Consider the following 23,414-nt stretch of genomic DNA (forward strand, 5'->3'; position numbering starts at 1 on the left):
TCAATGATAGGATCACCCTGGGGTATCAATGATCGGACCACCCTGGGGTATCAATAATAGGACCATCCTGGGTACCAATGATAGGACCGTCCTGGGTATCAATGATAGGACCACCCTGGGGTATCAATGATAGAACCATCCTGGGGATCAATGATAGGACCACCCTGGGGTATCAATGATAGGACCATCCTGGGTAGCAATGATAGGACCACCCTGGGGTATCAATGATAGGACCATCCTGGGTATCAATGATTGGACCACCCTGGGGTTTCAAATATAGGACCACCCTGGGGATCAATGATAGGACGACCCTGGGGTATCATTGATAGGACCACCCTGGGGTGTCAATGATAGGACTATCCTGGGGTATCAATGATAGGAGCACCCTGGGGTATCAATGATAGGACCACCCTGGCTTGTCAATGATAGGACCATCCTGGGTAGCAATGATTGGACCACCCTGGGGTATCAATGATAGGACCACCCTGGGGTATCATTGATAGGACTATCCTGGGGTATCAATGATAGGACCACCCTGGGGTATCAATGATAGGACCACCCAGGGGTGTCAATGATAGCACCATCCTGCGTAACAATGATTGGACCACCCTGGGGTATCAATGATCGTACACCCTGGAGTGTCAATGATAGGACTATCCTGGGCTATCAATGATAGGACCATCCTGGGGTGTCAATGATAGGACCACCCTAGGGTATCAATGATAGGAACTCCCTGGGGTTTCAATAATAGGACCATCCTGGGGTATCAATGATCGGACCACCCTGGGGTGTCAATGACAGGACTATCCTGGGCTATCAATGATAGGACCATCCTGGGGTGTCAATGATAGGACCACCCTAGGGTATGAATGATAGGACCACCCTGGGGTATCAATGATAGGACCACCCTGGGGTATCAATGATAGGACCATCCTGGGGTATCAATGAAAGGACCACCCTGGGGTATCAATGATCGGACCACCCTGGGGTATCAATGATAGGACCATCCTGGGGTATCAATGATAGGACCACCCTGGGTATCAATGAAAGGACCACCCTGGGGTATGAATGATAGGACCACCCTGGGGTATCAATGACAGGACCATCCTGGGGTATCAATGAAAGGACCACCCTGGGGTATCAATGATAGGATCATCCTGGGGTGTCAATGATAGCACGATCCTGGGTATCAATGATAGGACCACCCTGGGGTATCAATGATAGGACCACCCTGGGGTATCAATGATAGGACCATCCTGGGTATCAATGATAGGACCACCCTGGGGTATCAATGATAGGACCACCCTGGGGTATCAATAATAGGACCATCCTGGGTATCAATGATGGGACCATCCTGGGTATCAATGATAGGACCACCCTGGGGTATCAATGAGAGGACCATCCTGGTTATCAATGATAGGACCACCCTGGGGTTTCGATGATAGGACCACCCTGCGGATCAATGATAGGACGACCCTGGGGTATCATTGATAGGACCACCCTGGGGTGTCAATGATAGGACTATCCTGGGGTATCAATGATAGGACCACCCTGGGGTATCAATGAAAGGACCACTCTGGGGTATCAATGATAGGACCATCCTGGGTATCAATGATAGGACCACCTTGGGGTATCAATGATAGGACCATCCTGGGGTATCCATGATAGGACCACCCTGGGGTGTCAATGATAGGACCATCCTGGGTAGCAATGATTGGACCACCCTGTGGTATCAATGATAGGACCACCCTGGGGTGTCAATGATAGGACTATCCTGGGGTATCAATGATAGGACCACCCTGGGGTATCAATGATAGGACCACCCAGGGGTGTCTTTGATCGCACCATCCTGCGTAACAATGATTGGACCACCCTGGGGTATCAATGATCGGACCACCCTGGGGTGTCAATGATAGGACCACCCTGGGGTATCAATGATAGGACCACCCTGGGGTTTCATTGATAGGACCACCCTGGGGTATCAATGATAGGACTTTCCTGGGGTATCAATGATAGGACCACCCTGGGGTATCAATGATAGGACCATCCTGGGTAGCAATGATTGGACCACCCTGGGGTGTCAATGATGGGACTATCCTGGGCTATCAATGATAGGACCATCCTGTGGTATCATTGATAGGACTATCCTGGGGTATCAATGATAGGACCACCTTGGGGTATCAATGATAGGACCACCCTCGGGTATCATTGATAGGACTATCCTGGGGTATCAATGATAGGACCACCTTGGGGTATCATTGATAGGACCACCCTAGGGTATCAATGATAGGAACTCCCTGGGGTATCAATGATAGGACCACACTGGGTATCAATGAAAGGACCACCCTGGGGTATCAATGATAGGACCACCCTGGGGTATCAATGATAGGACCATCCTGGGGTAACAATGATAGGAACTCCCTGGGGTATCAATGACAGGACCACACTGGGTATCAATGAAAGGACCACCCTGGGGTATCAATGATTGGACCACCCAGGGGTGTCAATGATTGGACCACCCTAGGGTATCAATGATAGGACCACCTTGGGGTTTCAATAGTAGGACCACCCTGGGGTATCAATGATAGGACCATCCTGGGATAACAATGATAGGATCACCCTGGGGTATCAATGATAGGACCATCCTGGGGTATCAATGCTAGGACCACCCTGGGGTATCAATGATAGGACCATCCTGGGGTATCAATGATAGCACCACCTTGGGGTATCAATGATAGGTCCTCCCTGGGGTGTCAATGATAGCACCACCTTGGGGTATCAATGATCGGACCACCCTGGGGTGTCAATGATAGGACCACCTTGGGGTATCAATGATCGGACCACCCTGGGGAGTCAATGATAGGACCACCTTGGGGTATCAATGATAGGTCCTCCCTGGGGTGTCAATGATAGCACCACCTTGGGGTATCAATGATCGGACCACCCTGGGGTGTCAATGATAGGACCACCTTGGGGTATCAATGATAGGACCACCCTGGGGTGTCAATGATAGGACCAGCCTGGGGTATTAATGATGGGACCACCCTGGGGTATCAATGATAGGACCATCCTGGGGTATCAATGATGGGTCCACCCTGGGGTATCAATGATAAGACCACCCTGGGGTGTCAATGGTAGGACCACCTTGGGGTATCAATTTTAGGACCACCCTGGGGTGTCAATGATAGGACCAGCCTGGGGTATTAATGATGGCACCACCCTGGGGTATCAATGATAGGACCATCCTGGGGTATCAATGATGGGTCAACCCTGGGGTATCAATGATAGGTCCTCCCTGGGGTGTCAATGATAGCACCACCTTGGGGTATCAATGATCGGACCACCCTGGGGTGTCAATGATAGGACCAGCTTGGGGTGTCGATGATAGGACTACCCTGGGGTGTCAATGATAGGACCACCTTGGGGTATCAATTTTAGGACCACCCTGGGGTGTCAATGATAGGACCACCTTGGGGTATCAATTTTAGGACCACCCTGGGATATCAATGAAAGGACCAGCTTGGGGTGTCGATGATAGGACCACCCTGAGGTGTCAATGATAGGACCACCTTGGGGTATCAATTTTAGGACCAACCTGGGATGTCAATGATAGGACCACCTTTCGGTATCGATGATAGGACCACTCTGGGTATCAATTTTAGGACCACCCTGGGATATCAATGAAAGGACCAGCTTGGGGTGTCGATGATAGGACCACCCTGAGGTGTCAATGATAGGACCACCTTGGGGTATCAATTTGAGGACCACCCTGGGGTGTCAATGATAGGACCACCTTTCGGTATCGATGATAGGACCACCCTGGGTATCAATGATAGGACCACCTTGGGGTATCAATTATAAGACCACTCTGGGGTATCGATGATAGGACCACCCTGGGGTATCGCTGATAGGACCACCCTGGGGTATCAATGATAGGACCACCTTGGGGTATCGATGATAGGACCACCCTGGGGTATCGCTGATAGGACCATCCTGGGGTATCAATGATAGGACCACCTTGGGGTATCGATGATAGGACCACCCTGGGGTATCAATGATAGGACCACCTTGGGGTATCAATGATAGGACCACCCTGGGGTATCGATGATAGGACCACCTTGGGGTATCAATGATAGGACCACCTTGGGGTATCGATTATAGGACCACCCTGGGGTATCAATGATAGCACCACCTTGGGGTATCAATGATAGGTCCTCCCTGGGGTGTCAATGATAGCACCACCTTGGGGTATCAATGATCGGACCACCCTGGGGTGTCAATGATAGGACCACCTTGGGGTATCAATGATCGGACCACCCTGGGGAGTCAATGATAGGACCACCTTGGGGTATCAATGATCGGACCACCCTGGGGTGTCAATGATAGGACCACCTTGGGGTATCAATGATAGGACCACCCTGGGGTGTCAATGATAGGACCAGCCTGGGGTATTAATGATGGGACCACCCTGGGGTATCAATGATAGGACCATCCTGGGGTATCAATGATGGGTCCACCCTGGGGTATCAATGATAAGACCACCCTGGGGTGTCAATGGTAGGACCACCTTGGGGTATCGATGATAGGACCACCTTGGGGTATCAATGATAGGACCACTTTGGGGTATCGATTATAGGACCACCCTGGGGTATCAATGATAGGACCACCTTGGGGTATCAATGATATGTCCTCCCTGGGGTGTCAATGATAGCACCACCTTGGGGTATCAATGATCGGACCACCCTGGGGTGTCAATGATAGGACCACCTTGGGGTATCAATGATCGGACCACCCTGGGGAGTCAATGATAGGACCACCTTGGGGTATCAATGATAGGTCCTCCCTGGGGTGTCAATGATAGCACCACCTTGGGGTATCAATGATCGGACCACCTTGGGGTATCGATGATAGGACCACCCTGGGGTATCAATGATAGGACCACCTTGGGGTATCAATGATAGGACCACCTTGGGGTATCGATGATAGGACCACCCTGGGGTATCGATGATAGGACCACCTTGGGGTATCAATGATAGGACCACCTTGGGGTATCGATTATAGGACCACCCTGGGGTATCAATGATAGGACCACCTTGGGGTATCAATGATCGGACCACCCTGGGGTGTCAATGATAGGACCACCTTGGGGTATCAATGATAGGACCACCTTGGGGTATCGATTATAGGACCACCCTGGGGTGTCAATGATAGCACCACCTTGGGGTATCAATGATCGGACCACCCTGGGGTGTCAATGATAGGACCACCTTGGGGTATCAATGATCGGACCACCCTGGGGAGTCAATGATAGGACCACCTTGGGGTATCAATGATAGGTCCTCCCTGGGGTGTCAATGATAGCACCACCTTGGGGTATCAATGATCGGACCACCCTGGGGTGTCAATGATTGGACCACCTTGGGGTATCAATGATAGGACCACCCTGGGGTGTCAATGATAGGACCACCTTGGGGTATCAATTTTAGGACCACCCTGGGGTGTCAATAATAGGACAACCTTGGGGTATCAATTTTAAGACCACCCTGGGATATCAATGAAAGGACCAGCTTGGGGTGTCGATGATAGGACCACCCTGAGGTGTCAATGATAGGACCACCTTGGGGTATCAATTTTAGGACCAACCTGGGGTGTCAATGATCGGACCACCTTTCGGTATCGATGATAGGACCACCCTGGGGTGTCAATGATAGGACCACCTTGGGGTATCGATGATAGGATCACCTTGGGGTATCAATTTGAGGACCACCCTGGGGTGTCAATGATAGGACCACCTTTCGGTATCGATGATAGGACCACCCTGGGTATCAATGATAGGACCACCTTGGGGTATCAATTATAAGACCACCTTGGGGTATCGATGATAGGACCACCCTGGGGTATCGCTGATAGGACCACCCTGGGGTATCAATGATAGGACCACCTTGGGGTATCGCTGATAGGACCACCCTGGGGTATCGCTGATAGGACCACCCTGGGGTATCAATGCTAGGACCACCTTGGGGTATCGATGATAGGACCACCTTGGGGTATCAATGATAGGACCACCCTGGGGTATCAATGATAGGACCACCTTGGGGTATCGATGATAGGACCACCCTGGGGTATCGATGATAGGACCACCTTGGGGTATCAATGATAGGACCACCTTGGGGTATCGATTATAGGACCACCCTGGGGTATCAATGATAGGACCACCTTGGGGTATCAATGATAGGACCACCTTGGGGTATCGATGATAGGACCACCTTGGGGTATCAATGATAGGACCACCCTGGGGTGTCAATGATAGGACCACCTTGGGGTATCGATGATAGGACCACCCTGGGGTATCAATGATAGGACCACCTTGGGGTATCGATGATAGGACCACCTTGGGGTATCAATGAGAGGACCACCTTGGGGTATCGATTATCGGACCACCCTGTGGTATCAATGATAGGACCACCTTGGGGTATCAATGATAGGACCACCCTGTGGTATCAATGATAGGACCACCTTGGGGTATCAATGATAGGACCACCCTGGGGTAGCAATGATAGGACCACCTTGGGGTATCGATGATAGGACCACCCTAGGGTATCAATGAAAGGACCAGCTTGGGGTGTCGATGATAGGACCACCCTGAGGTGTCAATGATAGGACCACCTTGGGGTATCAATTTTAGGACCAACCTGGGGTGTCAATGATAGGACCACCTTTCGGTATCGATGATAGGACCACCCTGGGGTGTCAATGATAGGACCACCTTGGGGTATCGATGATAGGACCACCTTGGGGTATCAATTTGAGGACCACCCTGGGGTGTCAATGATCGGACCACCTTTCGGTATCGATGATAGGACCACCCTGGGTATCAATGATAGGACCACCTTGGGGTATCAATTATAAGACCACTCTGGGGTATCAATGATAGGACCACCCTGGGGTATCGCTGATAGGACCACCCTGGGGTATCAATGATAGGATCACCTTGGGGTATCGATGATAGGACCACCCTGGGGTATCGCTGATAGGACCACCCTGGGGTATCAATGATAGGACCACCTTGGGGTATCGATGATAGGACCACCCTGGGGTATCAATGATAGGACCACCTTGGGGTATCAATGATAGGACCACCTTGGGGTATCGATGATAGGACCACCCTGGGGTATCGATGATAGGACCACCTTGGGGTATCAATGATAGGTCCTCCCTGGGGTGTCAATGATAGCACCACCTTGGGGTATCAATGATCGGACCACCCTGGGGTGTCAATGATAGGACCACCTTGGGGTATCAATGATCGGACCACCCTGGGGAGTCAATGATAGGACCACCTTGGGGTATCAATGATAGGTCCTCCCTGGGGTGTCAATGATAGCACCACCTTGGGGTATCAATGATCGGACCACCCTGGGGTGTCAATGATGGGACCACCTTGGGGTATCAATGATAGGACCATCCTGGGGTGTCAATGATAGGACCAGCCTGGGGTATTAATGATGGGACCACCCTGGGGTATCAATGATAGGACCATCCTGGGGTATCAATGATGGGTCCACCCTGGGGTATCAATGATAAGACCACCCTGGGGTGTCAATGGTAGGACCACCTTGGGGTATCGATGATAGGACCACCTTGGGGTATCAATGATAGGACCACCTTGGGGTATCGATTATAGGACCACCCTGGGGTATCAATGATAGGACCACCTTGGGGTATCAATGATAGGTCCTCCCTGGGGTGTCAATGATAGCACCACCTTGGGGTATCAATGATCGGACCACCCTGGGGTGTCAATGATAGGACCACCTTGGGGTATCAATGATCGGACCACCCTGGGGAGTCAATGATAGGACCACCTTGGGGTATCAATGATAGGTCCTCCCTGGGGTGTCAATGATAGCACCACCTTGGGGTATCAATGATCGGACCACCTTGGGGTATCGATGATAGGTCCTCCCTGGGGTGTCAATGATAGCACCACCTTGGGGTATCAATGATAGGACCACCTTGGGGTATCGATGATAGGACCACCCTGGGGTATCGATGATAGGACCACCTTGGGGTATCAATGATAGGACCACCTTGGGGTATCGATTATAGGACCACCCTGGGGTATCAATGATAGGACCACCTTGGGGTATCAATGATAGGTCCTCCCTGGGGTGTCAATGATAGCACCACCTTGGGGTATCAATGATCGGACCACCCTGGGGTGTCAATGATAGGACCACCTTGGGGTATCAATGATCGGACCACCCTGGGGAGTCAATGATAGGACCACCTTGGGGTATCAATGATAGGTCCTCCCTGGGGTGTCAATGACAGCACCACCTTGGGGTATCAATGATCGGACCACCCTGGGGTGTCAATGATTGGACCACCTTGGGGTATCAATGATAGGACCACCCTGGGGTGTCAATGATAGGACCAGCCTGGGGTATTAATGATGGGACCACCCTGGGGTATCAATGATAGGACCATCCTGGGGTATCAATGATGGGTCCACCCTGGGGTATCAATGATAAGACCACCCTGGGGTGTCAATGGTAGGACCACCTTGGGGTATCAATTTTAGGACCACCCTGGGGTGTCAATGATAGGACCAGCCTGGGGTATTAATGATGGCACCACCCTGGGGTATCAATGATAGGACCATCCTGGGTATCAATTTTAGGACCACCTTGGGGTATCAATAATAGGACCACCCTGGGGTGTCAATGATAGGACCACCTTGGGGTATCAATTTTAGGACCACCCTGGGGTGTCAATGATAGGTCCAGCTTGGGGTGTCGATGATAGGACCACCCTGGGGTGTCAATGATAGGACCACCTTGGGGTATCAATTTTAGGACCACCCTGGGGTGTCAATAATAGGACAACCTTGGGGTATCAATTTTAGGACCACCCTGGGATATCAATGAAAGGACCAGCTTGGGGTGTCGATGATAGGACCACCCTGAGGTGTCAATGATAGGACCACCTTGGGGTATCAATTTTAGGACCAACCTGGGGTGTCAATGATCGGACCACCTTTCGGTATCGATGATAGGACCACCCTGGGGTGTCAATGATAGGACCACCTTGGGGTATCGATGATAGGACCACCTTGGGGTATCAATTTGAGGACCACCCTGGGGTGTCAATGATAGGACCACCTTTCGGTATCGATGATAGGACCACCCTGGGTATCAATGATAGGACCACCTTGGGGTATCAATTATAAGACCACTCTGGGGTATCGATGATAGGACCACCCTGGGGTATCGCTGATAGGACCACCCTGAGGTATCAATGATAGGACCACCTTGGGGTATCGATGATAGGACCACCCTGGGGTATCGCTGATAGGACCACCCTGGGGTATCAATGATAGGACCACCTTGGGGTATCGATGATAGGACCACCCTGGGGTATCGATGATAGGACCACCTTGGGGTATCAATGATAGGACCACCTTGGGGTATCGATTATAGGACCACCCTGGGGTATCAATGATAGGACCACCTTGGGGTATCAATGATAGGACCACCCTGGGGTATCAATGATAGGACCACCTTGGGGTATCGATGATAGGACCACCCTGGGGTATCAATGATAGGACCACCTTGGGGTATCGATGATAGGACCACCCTGGGGTATCAATGATAGGACCACCTTGGGGTATCGATGATAGGACCACCCTGGGGTAGCAATGATAGGACCACCTTGGGGTATCGATGATAGGACCACCCTAGGGTATCAATGATAGGACCACCTTGGGGTATCAATGATAGGACCACCCTGGGGTATCAATGATAGGACCACCCAGGGGTGTCAGTGCCATTTTGGATGTTTCCTGACAAATCACACATTAGCTATATATCTCTTGTCTAATCTATTGATAGTTCGTCATCGACCGACACAATTAGAGTCTAGGTCAGGTGCTGACTGTTTTGTATTGTATGTATTTATTAAACTTGTAATTCCAGCTCAGAGATAGTTGGATTGTTTGATGAAGTTCTGGGATTTAGTTTCCAGAGGCCATTAGCTGTTATTATTCATCCATAATGTTGTCAAGTTGCCCTTCCTCACAATGGGTGTTGATAAGCTATTCAAAGGCGTGGACCTCACAGTGAAGCCCAGCCCAACTCTTGCCGAGGTGTCTCTTCACTGATTATCAGAATGAAGTCTGTTCCTTTCCCTATCCCAGGGCTTGGTGATCACTGTACTACAGTCCATCTTCGGCAAATTCAGCACCATCTGGGACTCGAACCTCCACATCTCCTGGTCTGCACAGTTCAGCAACAATCTTCGCATGACCAGTAATTCATTACATGAGTACAGACTAATTTCATCGAGTCATACAGCATAGAAACAGGCCCTTCGGCCCACCGCATCCATGCTGACCATAATGCCTATCTATACTAATCCCACCTGCCTGCATTAATTCCATATTCTTCTAAGCCTTGCTCATTCAAGTACCTGTCCGGATGCCTCTTAAATGTTGCTACTGTTCCTGCCTCCACCACCTTCTCTGGCAGCTCATTCCAAAATTACCCCTTTGATCCCCTTTAAACCTCCTCCCTCTCACCTTAAATCTATGCTCTCTAGTTTTAGTCACCCCTACCATGGGAAACAGACTCTGGCTATCTACCCTATCTATGCCTCTCATAATTTTATATACCTCTATCATGTCCCCTCTCAGCCTCCTTCACTCCAGGGAAAACAGACCCAGCCTATCCAATCTCTCTTTATAACTCAAGCCCTCCAAACCAGGCAACATCCTTGTGAATCTTTTCTGCACCCTCTCCAGCTTAATCACATCTTTCCTGTAGTGCAGCGACCAGAACTGCACACAGTACTCCAAATGCAGCCGAACCAACGTTATATACAACTGTAACATGACGTCCCAACTCTTGTACTCAATGCCTCGGCCGATGAAGGCAAGCATGCCATACGCCTTCTTCACCACCCTGTCTACCTGTGTTGCCATTTTCAGGGAACTATGTACTTGCACCCCAAGGCCTCTCTGCTCAACAACACTCCCCAGGGCCCTGCCATTCACTGTATATGTCCTGCCCTGGTTTAACTTCCCAAAATGCATCACTTCACACTTGTCTGCGTTAAATTCCATTTGCCAATCCCTTGCCCACTTACCCAGTTGATCTATATCCTGTTGTAACCTTAGACAACCTTCTTCACTGTCCACTATACCACCAATTCTGGTGTCATCTGCAAACTTACTAATCATGCCCCCTACATTCACATCCAAGTCATTAATATATATGACAAACAACAGAGGGCCCAGCACCGATCCCTGCAGCACACCACTGGTCACCGGCCTCCAATCTGAAAAACAACCCTCCACTACCACCCTCTGCCTCCTATCACCAAGCCAATTTTGTATCCAATTGGCTAGCTCACCCTGGATCCCATGTGTTCGAACCTTCTGGACCAGCCTACCATGCGGGACCTTATCAAAGGCCTTGCTAAAGTCCATGTAGACAACGTCCATCGCCCTGCCCTCGTCAATCCTCTTGGTCACCTCCTCAAAAAACTCAATCAAATCCGTGAGACATGATTTCCCACGCACAAAGCCATGCTGACTAACCCTAATCAGACCATGCCTTTCCAAATGCATTTAAATCCTGTCTCTCAGAATCCCTTCCAATAACTTTCCCACCACTGATGTAAGGCTCACCAGCCTTTAGTTCCCTGGCTTATCCCTGCTGCCCTTCTTAAATAAAGGCACAAAGGATATTGCTGTTCCCTCCCTTGAACTCACGAGCTTCCATGTCCAGCTCCCTGATCAACAACTGTAACTTAACTGTCCACCTTTGTCTACAGGTATCACATACAATCCCCCCGTGTATCAAGAAAAGGACTTCAATGAGCCCCCTAAATTTACACAGCCTCCAGCAGACAAGACCGCCACTGTGGGATTCACCACCAAACTCTACTGCAGCGTGAGAGGAAATCCCAAGGTAAGAAAACACAAGCACCATAAGTGTTACAATCTGAGTCAGACACACACACACCCACACACCCTGACTGTTACAATCACACAGTCAGATACACACACACACCCTGTGTGTTACAATCTTAGTCAGACATACACATACACACACTGAGTACTACAACCTCAGTCAGACATACACTGGCTGAATTTTTGCAACGGAGGTGGGAAACAGGAGCTGGTTCTGTTTTTGAGTCAAAAACCAATTAATTTCATATGTGAAAGCCCCTAGTTCATACAAAGATGGGTTTCATGTCCACTTAGGGCCAGTAGGGACAGGAACAGACACAGGTCAGATGAAATGTGAGACTGATTTAGACTCCCCATGGCAGCCATGACTCAGGCTGCTGGTGGTCCTGAGGGAGAAATCTGCTGATTAAGAACAACAAAGAACAGTACAGCACAGGAACAGGCCACTTGGCCCTCCAAGCCTGCGCCGATCTTGATGCCTGCCTAAACTAAAATCTTCTGCACTTCCGGGGACCGTATCCCTCTATTCCCATCCTATTCATGTATTTGTCAATAAGCCTCTTAAACGTCGCTATCGTACCTGCTTCCACCACCTCCCCCAGCAGCAAGTTTCAGGCACTCACCACCCTCTGTGTAAAAAACTTGCCTTGCACATCCCCTCTAAACTTTGCCCCTCTCACCTTAAAGCTATGTCCCCTAGTAACTGACTCTTCCACCCTGGGAAAAAGCTTCTGACTATCCACTCTGTCCATGCCGCTCATAACTTTGTAAACCTCTATCATGTCGCCCCTCCACCTCCGTCGTTCCAGTGAAAACAATCCGAGTTTATCCAACCTCTCATCATCGCTAATACCCTCCAGACCAGGCAACAACCTGGTAAACCTCTTCTGTACCCTCTCCAAAGCCTCCACATCCTTCTGGTAGTGTGGCGATCAGAATTGCACACAATATTCTAAGTGTGGCCAAGCTAAAGTTCTGTACAGCTGCAGCGTGACTTGCCAATTTTTATACTCTATGATCGTACCAAAGCCTTCCACAGCACCAGAGGAAAGTGAGCTGTTACAGGAGAGCTGGAGGCCTGGCATCCGGGGCAGGGCTGCTCCTCGCTTCTTTGTTGCCGACCTGGATCTAGTGTTGGAGCCCGTGAGGGCAAGGTGGGAGGTCCTTTTCCCAGAGAGTGGCAGGAGGAGGTCACCTTGTTATGCAGCTGAGGCACCCCTCTATTCAATGTTAACTGCCTCCGCCTCCTCTTCCTGCTCTCACCTCCGGCTCCTCCCTTGATGAGTTCTCTGCTTCCAGGTCCTCACTGTCCTCAAGGTTGATACCTCTCTGGAGGGCCAAGTAATGGAAATCACAGCAGACCACCACAATGATTGAGACCCTTGCAGGAGGGTACTGGGGCGCACCACCCAACCGGTCCAGGCACTGGAATCACATCTTCAGAAACCTGATGGCCTGCTCAATGATTGTCCTGCTGAGCAAGTGGCTTTGTTTGTGTCGCCTTTGTGCCTCTGTCTGGGGCTGCCATTGCGGGATGAGTAGCCATATCTTCAAGGGATATCCTTTGTCTCCTCGAATCTGTCCGTGGAGTTTGAGGGTTGGAGTGAAGATCTGAGGTGGCCCAGACTGCCGGAGGATGAAGGAGTCATGGCAGCTGCCAGGAAAGTGAGTGCGAACAAGTAGGAAGCTCTTGTTGTGGTCACAGACCAGTTGGATGTTGAGGGAGTGGAAGCCTTTGATGAATCTGACCCACTGGGCACCTCGATGGCCACATGGGTGCAATCAATTCTGCCCCGCACCTGGGGGAATCCAGTGATGGCAGCAAAACACAGTGCCCTCTGTCCCTGCAAAGCCACATCTGTCATCAACTGAATGTACTGTCTAGCTCTGGCAAAGAGGATATCAGTGACCAGCAAGATGCAGCGGTGTGCAGCCACTAAGGTCCACAGCTGATCCTTGGAAGCAGCCAGAAGTGAAGACATTGAAGGCTGCAGTGACCTTGACAGCCATTGGCAGGGCATGACAGCCAGTGCTGCGAGCTGTGCGGTCTTCGGCGATGAGGCCACAGATCCGTGACCATCTGCCTGGAGAGTTGCTGTCTCCTGGGGCACTGGTTCACGGTCATCTCAAGGTAGCTCCGCTTTTGGCAGTCAATCCTCTGTTGGGGTTTGGCCTCCATTGCCTCCCTGCCCCTCTTTCCTCTTCCGTGCTCTCCGGTTGCTCAGGGGTCTGCCCTTTTATGGAGGGTATTGCCCCTCATCACCACTGGAGCCAAAATCTGACAGTCGTGCCCCCATTGCCAGCTGTAGCCTTCCTTCTGAGCAGCTGGCTGCCCAGTTGTCCTTGGCAGCATTTACCACTGTTCTCCAGCCCCCACAATGCCAGGGGGTGTTGACCCCATTCAAAGCCTGGCCACTGAGTGCTCACTCTCCCTGCCACCTATACATCACCAAAGGCCCCTTTACCAAGTGCTGAGTCCCCCTTTGTCCCACTGACCCTTTTATGGGGCCGGGGTAATGCCCTGCCCACCGTTTAAAAATTTACAGGTCACCCCTTGACACGCTCTTAATGAGCTTTTTAACAAATTTAATTGGCCTCAATTGGGAAGAGACCGTGATCCCTGTCCTGCCCTTCTCCCACCCTGGTTCTTGCTGCCAGTTTAGTTTTAGTTTAGAGATACAGCACTGAAACAGGCCCTTCGGCCCACCGAGTCTGTGCCGACCATCAACCACCCATTTATACTAATCCTACACTAATCCCATATTCCTACCACATCCCCACCTGTCCCTATATTTTCCCTACCACCTTCCTATACTAGGGGCAATTTATAATGGCCAATTAACCTATCAACCTGCAAGTCTTTGGCATGTGGGAGGAAACTGGAGCGCCCGGAGAAAACCCACGCAGACACAGGGAGAACTTGCAAACTCCACACAGGCAGTACCCAGAATTGAACCCGGGTCGCTGGAGCTGTGAGGCTGCGGTGCTAACCACTGCGCCACTGTGCCGCCCATACCCTTCCTCTGTCTTCTATGACCGAGCCAGTTCTATAATCATCTTGCCAGCTCACCTCTGATCCCGTGTGACTTCACCTTTTGTACCAGTCTGCCATGAGGGACCTTGTCAAAGGCTTTATGAAGTCCATATAGACAACAGTCATTTACTTCAGACTTCATGGAACAAATGGGACATTCTGCAGTGATACCAAGAATAGAGGGCTCAATGATTGCCAGCTTTTGAAATGGTTCAGATACTGGGCACAGGCATCAATACAATGGAAAGATTAAAGACAGGTGGAATGAGGATGAAAGCTTCTTTAGAAGATCTGGCTATGGCAGCAGAAGAGAGAATTGAAACAACAATAATAGGCAAATCAATCCAAGAAATGCCTAAGGAACTTCAGGTGTGACTCAAAGTATCAGAATGCAATGAACTACCCAGAGCAGAGGGGCAGGATCCTTGAAATGACACACGACACAGAATGTCCTGAGGAATAGGATGAAGATAATGATGAGTCTGAACAAATTATATTGGTCACAAGGAGTTTTAGTCCTGTGATTAATGTGTTAGTCACAAACTCATTTAACTGTGCAGTGCTAGATAGTGCTTACTCTTTGACAGTAGGCAGTACAGATTGGTTAAAATGTTACCCTGATTCACTAAGTAATGAAGATCAATGCAAGGTTAAGGAACATCAAAGTTTGACTTGCTTCAGGTTTGGTGATGACAACACATTGAGGTCACTAAGGAGAGTTGTAATTGCATGTAAACTAGTTGGAATAGTCCATTTTATAAGTACTGGGATAGGATCCTGTTGAGTAAACCTTTTATGAAAAGGCACATATGAAATTTCATATGGAGCAGGATAAGGCAATTATTTTTGGAAAGTCAGCAGTTCTGCAGTTTACCCAGTCAGGAGATTATTATATCCCCTTAACAAAACTTGATGTTTCTCATCAGAGTGTTAGATACGTATTAATTGCATTAGGTGATAAGAAACTGAGAGAAAAAAAAATCAAATTGTCATAAAGTTACACAGACAATTTGATCATCTTCCTTGTTAAAGGTTAAAAATCCAGGTAAAAGATGCAGGTGTGATTGATGAAGAGTATACGAGACTAACAGAAGAGAGTAATGAGAAGTGTGAAATCTGTAATAAGTATCGGAAGATGCCACCATGTCCTATTGCTAGCCTTCCATGGATCCAAAGGCACGAGACAAAGACAGAAATATTTTCATTCGACATTTTGTAGACGTGGTGACCAGATTTAATCTTTTTTAATAATACATAGTAAGGACAAAAGAATTATTACAGACAGAATCATGGAGAAATGGATAGGGACTGGACTTGGGACACCAGGAAAGTTTCTGACTGATACTGGAGGGGAATTTGCCAAAAACACATTTTGAGTTATCAAAACATGAACATTATGGTCATGAATACTGCAGCTGAAAGTCTGTGAAAGGAATCATGCAGTGATTATGAAATGCTGCATAAAATTTTAGCTGATCAACCAGACCGCAAATTAACAACTGCCCTGGCACGGGCAGTTCATGCAAAAAATTCACTCCAGATGGTTGGAGGGTTTAGTCCCTATCAATTGGTCTATGAGCGAAATCTCAAATTGCCTTCTGTTCTTTGTGATAGTCCTCCTGCTCTAGAGGTTACAACAATTATTTCCATTTTTACTGCACATTTTAATGCTTTACATGCAGGGAGAAAGGCTGAGGTCTTGGGGGAAATCTGGAGAGCACTGAGGCATCTTTAAAGACTATCTGAGACAGAATTTAATTCAGGAGATTTGGTGGATTATAAAAGAGAGGGTCATAGGGAATGGAAGGGCCCTGGTAAGGTAATAGATTGTGATGGTAAGACAGTACTTATCAAAACCAGCAATCAAACTGTTAAGATTCATTCCTCATGATTAATTGGAATTAATTACAAAATCTCAGATTCTGAGCAGCTGATAGAAGCAAACAAGGCATTTTGTACCTCAAATGCTCATGTGTTTTGTGATGAAGGTCCTGAGGAACAGAATACGATAGAAGAAGGGCTGGATAGTGTTAATGCGAGTGATCATAACACACAGGACAGAACTGTCACATCCACAGGCCAATTGTCCAGTGTGTGTATTCGGGTGCCAGATATTCTGTATTTTTCTGAATGGAGGGATGTGACTAGTGGTGTTCCGCAGGGATCAGTGCTGGGACCTTTGCTGTTTGTATTGTATATAAATGATTTGGAGGAAAATGTAGCTGGTCTGATGAGTAAGTTTGCAGACGACACAAAGGTTCGGTGGAGTTGCGGATAGTGATGAGGATTGTCAGAGGATACAGCAGGAAATAGATCGGTTGGAGACTTGGGCGGAGAAATGGCAGATGGAGTTTAATCCAGACAAATGTGAGGTAATGCATTTTGGAAGGTCTAATACAGGTGGGAGGTATACAGTAAATGGCAGAACCCTTAGGAGTATTGACAGGCAGAGAGATCTGGGTCCACAGGTCACTGAAAGTGGCAACACAGGTGGATAAGGTAGTCAATGAGGCATACGGCATGCTTGCCTTCATCGGTCGGGGCATAGAGTATAAAAATTGGCAAGTCATGCTGCAACTGTACAGAACCTTAGTTAGGCCACACTTAGAATATTGTGTGCAATTCTGGTCGCCACGCTACCAGAAGGACATGGAGGCTTTGGAGAGGGTACAGAGGAGGTTTACCAGGATGTCGCCTGATCTGGAGAGCATTAGCTATGAGGAGAGGTTGGATAAACTCGGATTGTTTTCACTGGAACGACGGAGGTGGAGGGGCGACATGATAGAGGTTTACAAAGTTATGAGCGGCATGGACAGAGTGGATAGTCAGAAGCTTTTTCCCAGGGTGGAAGAGTCAGTTACTAGGAGACCTAGGTTTAAGGTGCGAGGGGCACAGTTCAGAGGGGATGTGTGAGGTAAGTTCTTTACACAGAGGGTGGTGAGTGCCTGGAACTTGCTGCCGGGGGAGGTGGTGGAAGCAGATACGATAGCGACGTTTAAGAGGCTTATTGACAAATACATGAATAGGAAGGGAATAGAGGGATATGGTCCCCGGAAGTGCAAAAGGTTTTAGTTTAGACAGGCATCAAGATCGGTGCAGTCTTGGAGGGACGAATGTCCTGTTCCTGTGCTGTACTGTTCTTTGTTCTTTGACTGTTTCCCCAGAAGTATTTTCAAGGCAGCAGATATCTGATCCAACAGGGTCTCCCTGTCTGGGACCCAAACACCAGTTCGAACCAGGGGCCTATTCATTTGAGACACTTTAGCACAATCTGGCAATTTAAAGGCTTGTACTGATCCAGGGAGCCCCAAATTTAATTTCATTAATCTTTTATATAATCTGTTAAAGTCCATTGTATATTCCTCCATGGAATGACTATTTGTTTTCCGAAATCTATAAAAGTCTGATCAAATCTCATAGACATTTAATAGATTATCTTCCTTGTAGATTTCATCCAAATACTTTAATAGAAGGTCCAAACCTTCATCACTATCCAGCTCACAAAATATTTTACTTCAGATTTTACTTTGGGTGGGAAGTATTTTCTCTTTGGGTAGGGACGTAACCCATATCCACATGTCCACTTCATTTTTCCACTGGTCATATGGTTCAGACTCCGAGAACGTTGGAGGCCATCATACCCTGACAATTTACGCTTACTTTTCGCCACTTTTCACAATGGTTACTAGGATTGTAGTTTCTGATTTCTTTTTCTGAGCTTCCAACCTTTACCTTTAGGCAACCAGCCTCTGCTACCATGTTCTAATCCACAAAGCCAGTTGGTGAAGAATAGAACTGGAGCCAATCTTTATACACGTTTATATTTATTTACAGAGTTACACATTATAAGCATACACCTCCTAAACCTAACAACCACAGTTTTGGTCTGTGTCTATTTACAGGGGCTCAAGTGAATCATGAGTTAATGCTCACCACCTGCATACAATTAAACACAATTAATATACAATTATGCATCACAGTACAACAAGGTATAATACATCACACTATGATTGATTATAATACCTCACATTAGAAGAATTCTTTATTATGGTCTCTTGCAGCCCAAAATCAGTTGGTTGAAGAACCAGATGTTGCTTGGCCAAGACCCCAAGTTCAGATCTCTGACGAATGAGGGCATCTGTACACTGGAGATTCGCAAACCTTGCGCCTTCGATGGAGGAGTCTACACGTGTATAGCTGTCAATGCACTGGGAGAAGCAGCAGCTGACTGCAGGCTTGATGTGAAAGGTAAGTTAGAACGAATTGGCATTTCACAACCTCAGAGTGTCCCAAAACTTCAAAAACAATAAAGTACTATTTGTGCACAGCAAGGTCCCACAGACTGCAATGATAATGACCGGATAATCTATTTTGGTGATGTTGACAAAAGTGATAAATATTGGCCAGGACATTGGGAACTCCCCTGCTTTTCTTCAAAATAGTGCCATAGGATTTTGTACCTCGGCCTGAGAGGGAAAACGGAGGGTCATTTGAAGGTCTCAGCCTAAAGATGGCATCTCCAACAGTGCAGCACTCTCAGTACAGCGCTGGGAATGTAAGTCTGGATTATGGATGCTTGTCTTTGTAGCGGGGCTTGAATCTATGACGTTCTGAGTCATGGCTGAGAGTTCTGCCACTGAGAAAAGGCTGATGTGTAATAGTAAAAGAGAGACACAAGTCTTGGTGCTGTTACTCCTCTCTGATGCAGTTTCAAAGGCCCAGACTGGCTGTGGATTGATTTCTCTTGATTTTGTGCCACTCTCTGTACACATTCTATGGCCTCAACCTTAGCTTAACATAAGAACCCAACAATCTGTTTAAAATTTCCAGTCTTTACAGAGAGCAAAGAGTAGAGCATAGAGCGGAAAATCAATTATTATCGGAGATTCCATAGTGTGACGGACAGTTCTGTAACCATCAACATGAATCCCATATTGTGTGTTGCCTCCCTGGTGCCAGGGTAAAAACAGCTTGGATGGGATGCAGAATATTCTGCAGGGGAATGGGAGTGAGCCAGAAGTTGTGGTACACGTCAGTACCAACAACATAGAGAGGCCAGGCATTGAAGTCCGATGGTCAGATTTTCAGGAGCTAGGAAGGAAGGTCAAAAGTAGAGCCTCAAAGGTAATAATCTCCAGATTACTCCCAGTGCCACACAGTAGACAGAGTAGAAATAAGAAGTTAGGGATAATCAATGTGTGGTTTGAGTCTTGATGCAGGAGGGAGAACTTCAGATTCTTGGCGCATTGGAATCAGTTCTGGGGCAGGAGGCACCTATTCAAAAGGGAGGGGATGCACTTCAACAGGACTGGCACCAATGTCCTCACGGGTGGTTCATTAGTATGGTTGGGGAAGTTTAAAATTAAATTGGCAGGGGGATAGGCACCAGCATACAGAAGTAGGAAAAAGGAATAAGGTGCATAAAGTGAGAGTGTTGGAAAATACTAGAGAAGGAAGTAGTACCATATTAGTTGGGGCAGACCAAGAAGGACTATGAAGAATACAAAGACAGGTTTACAATGCATGTATGTAAACACATAAAGTGTGCTGAATAATATTAGTGAGCTACAAGCACAATTAGCCATCAGGGAATATGGTGTAGAGGCAGTAACAGAAACATGGCTTAAAACTACGAAGGTATGAGGTGCCAGTTGGCTATGATGGATTGGGAAACATTACTTAAAGGGATGACGGTGGAAAGGCAATGGCAAACATTTAAAGAGCACATGGATGAACTGCAACATTGTTTATCCCTGTCTGGCGCAAAAGTAAAACGGGAAAGGTAGCCAAACCATGGCTTACAAGGGAAATTAGAGATAGCATTAGATCCAAGGAAGAGGTATACAAATTCATCAGAAAAAACAACAGACATGCGGATTGGGAGCAGTTTAGAATTCAGCAAAGGAGGACCAAGGGATTGATTAAGAAGGGGAAAATAGAGTACGAGAGCAAGCTTGCGGGGAACACAAAAACTGACTGTAAAAGTTTCTATAGGTATGTGAAGAGAAAAAGATTGGTGAAGACAAATGTAGGTCCCTTACAGTCAGAAACAGGGGAATTTATTATGGGGAACAAAGAAATGGCTGACCAACTAAATGCATACTTTGGTTCTGTCTTCACAAAGGAGGACACAAATATAATACCAGAAATGTTGGGGAACACAGGGCTTAGTGAGAGGGAGGAACTGAAGGAAATCAGAATTAGTAGAGAAATGATGTTGGGGAAATTGATGGGATTGAAGGCCGATAAATCCCCAGGTTCTGATGGTCTGCATCCCAGAGTACTTAAGGAAGTGGCCCAAGAAATAGTGGATGCATTGGTGGTCATCTTCCAAGATTCTATAGACTCTGGAACAGTTCCTACAGATTGGAGGGTAGCTAATGTAACCCCACTATTTAAAAAAGGAGGTAGAGAGAAAGCAGGGAATTATAGACCAGTCAGCCTGACATCAGTAGTGGGGAAAATGCTGGAGTCCATTATAAAAGATGTAATAGCAGAGCACTTGGATAACAGTGACAGGATCGGACAAAGTCAACATGGATTTATGAAAGGGAAATCATGCTTGACAAATCTACTGGACTTTTTTGAGGATGTAACTAGTAGAATAGATAAGGGAGAACCAGAGGATGTGGTGTATTTGGACTTTCAGAAGGCTTTCGATAAGGTCCCACATAAGAGATTAGTGTGTAAAATTAAAGCACATGGGATTGGGGGTCAGTTACTGACATGGATCGAGAACTGGTTGGCAGACAGGAAACAAAGAGTAGGAATAAACGGGTCTTTTTCCGAGTGTTAGGCAGTGACTAGTGGGATACCACAGGAATCAGTGCTAGGACCCCAGCTATTCACAGTATATATTCATGATATAGATGAGGGAATTAAATGTAATATATCCAAGTTTACAGACGACACAAAGCTGGGTAGGAGTGTGAGCTGTGAGGAGGATGCAGAGAAGCTCCAGTGTGATTTGGACAGGTTGAGTGAGTGGGCAAATACATGGGAGATTCAGTATAATGTGGAAAAATGTGAGGTTATCCACTTTGGTGGCAAAAACAGAAAGGCAGATTATTATCTGAATGGCGATAGACTGGGAAAGGGGGAGGTGCAGCGAGACCTGGGTGTCCTTGTACACCAGTCACTGAAAGTAAGTATGCAGGTGCAGCAGGCAGTTAAGAAGGCAAATGGTATGTTGGCCTTCATAGCGAGAGGATTTGAGTACAGGAGCAAGGATGTCTTGCTGCAATTATATAAGGCCTTAGTGAGACCACATCTGGATGATTGTGTGCAGTTTTGGTCTCTGTATCTGAGGAAGGATGTTCTTGCTATGGAGGGAATGCAGTGAAGGTTCACCAGACTGATTCCTGGGATGGCAGGACTGATGTATGAAGAGAGATTGGGTCAATTAGGCTTGTATTCACTAGAGTTTAGAAGAATGAGAGGAGATCTCATAGAAACCTACAAAATTCTAACAGGACTGGACAGACTAGATGCAGGAAGGATGTTCCCGATGGTGGGGGAGTCCAGGACCAGGGGTCACAGACTAAGGATAAGGAGTAAGCCATTTAGTACTGAGATGAGGAGAGATTTCTTCACCCAGAGAGTGGTGAACCTGTAGAATTCTCTACCACAGAAAGCAGTTGAGGCCAAAACATTAAATATATTCAAGAAAGAGTTAGATATAGTTCTTAGGGCTAAAGGGATCAAGGGATACGGGGAGAAATGGGAACAGGGTACTGAGTTTGGATGATCAGCCATGATCAGATTGAATGGCGGTGCAGGCTCGAAGGGCTGAATGGCCTACTCCTGCTCCTATTTTTTCTATGTTTTCTATGTTTCTATGAATGTCCACAGATCCCTGAAGGTATCAAGACAGGTCGATAAGGTGGTTAAGAAGGCATATGGAATCCTTTCCTTTATTAGCTGAGGTATAGAATATAAGAGCAGGGAGGTTATGCTGGAACTGTATAACTCATTGGTTAGGCCACAACTTGAGTACTGTAATAAAAGCAAAATACTGCGGATGCTGGAAATCTGAAATAAAAACATTTCTTGTTTTTAACTTGAGTACTGTGTTCAGTTCTGGTCACCTCATTACAGAAAGGATGTAATTGCACGAGAGAGGGTACAGAGGAGATTTACAAGGATGTTGCCGGGACCGGAAAAATGCAGCTTTGAGGAAAGATTGGATAGGCTGGGGTTGTTCTCCTTGGAACAGAGAAGGCTGAGGGGAGATCTGATTGAAATGTATAAAATTGTGAGGGGTCTGGATAGAGTGGAGGTGAAGGATCTTAACAGAGAGGTCAGTGACGAGGAGGCATAGATTTTAAGTGATTGGTAGAAAAATTAGAGGGGAGATGAGGAAAAGCTTTTTCACCCTGAGGGTGGTCGGGGTCTGGAACTCACTGC

The 23,414-nt window shown here is 47.6% G+C and overlaps 1 protein-coding gene across 1 annotated transcript in view; it reads left to right on the forward strand.

Moving 5' to 3' along the window:
• The window catches only part of mybpha (myosin binding protein Ha), a 278,659-nt gene that overhangs the window by 132,889 nt on the left and 122,356 nt on the right, over positions 1–23,414 (forward strand). The window contains exons 8-9 of the mRNA XM_068057618.1: positions 11,836–11,972; positions 19,070–19,256. Of these exons, the coding sequence (XP_067913719.1) occupies positions 11,836–11,972; positions 19,070–19,256 (324 nt within the window). The remainder of the gene's footprint in view (positions 1–11,835; positions 11,973–19,069; positions 19,257–23,414) is intronic.

Source organism: Heterodontus francisci, chromosome 25, assembly GCF_036365525.1.
Source record: "Heterodontus francisci isolate sHetFra1 chromosome 25, sHetFra1.hap1, whole genome shotgun sequence".
Taxonomy (NCBI): Eukaryota; Metazoa; Chordata; class Chondrichthyes; order Heterodontiformes; family Heterodontidae; genus Heterodontus; species Heterodontus francisci.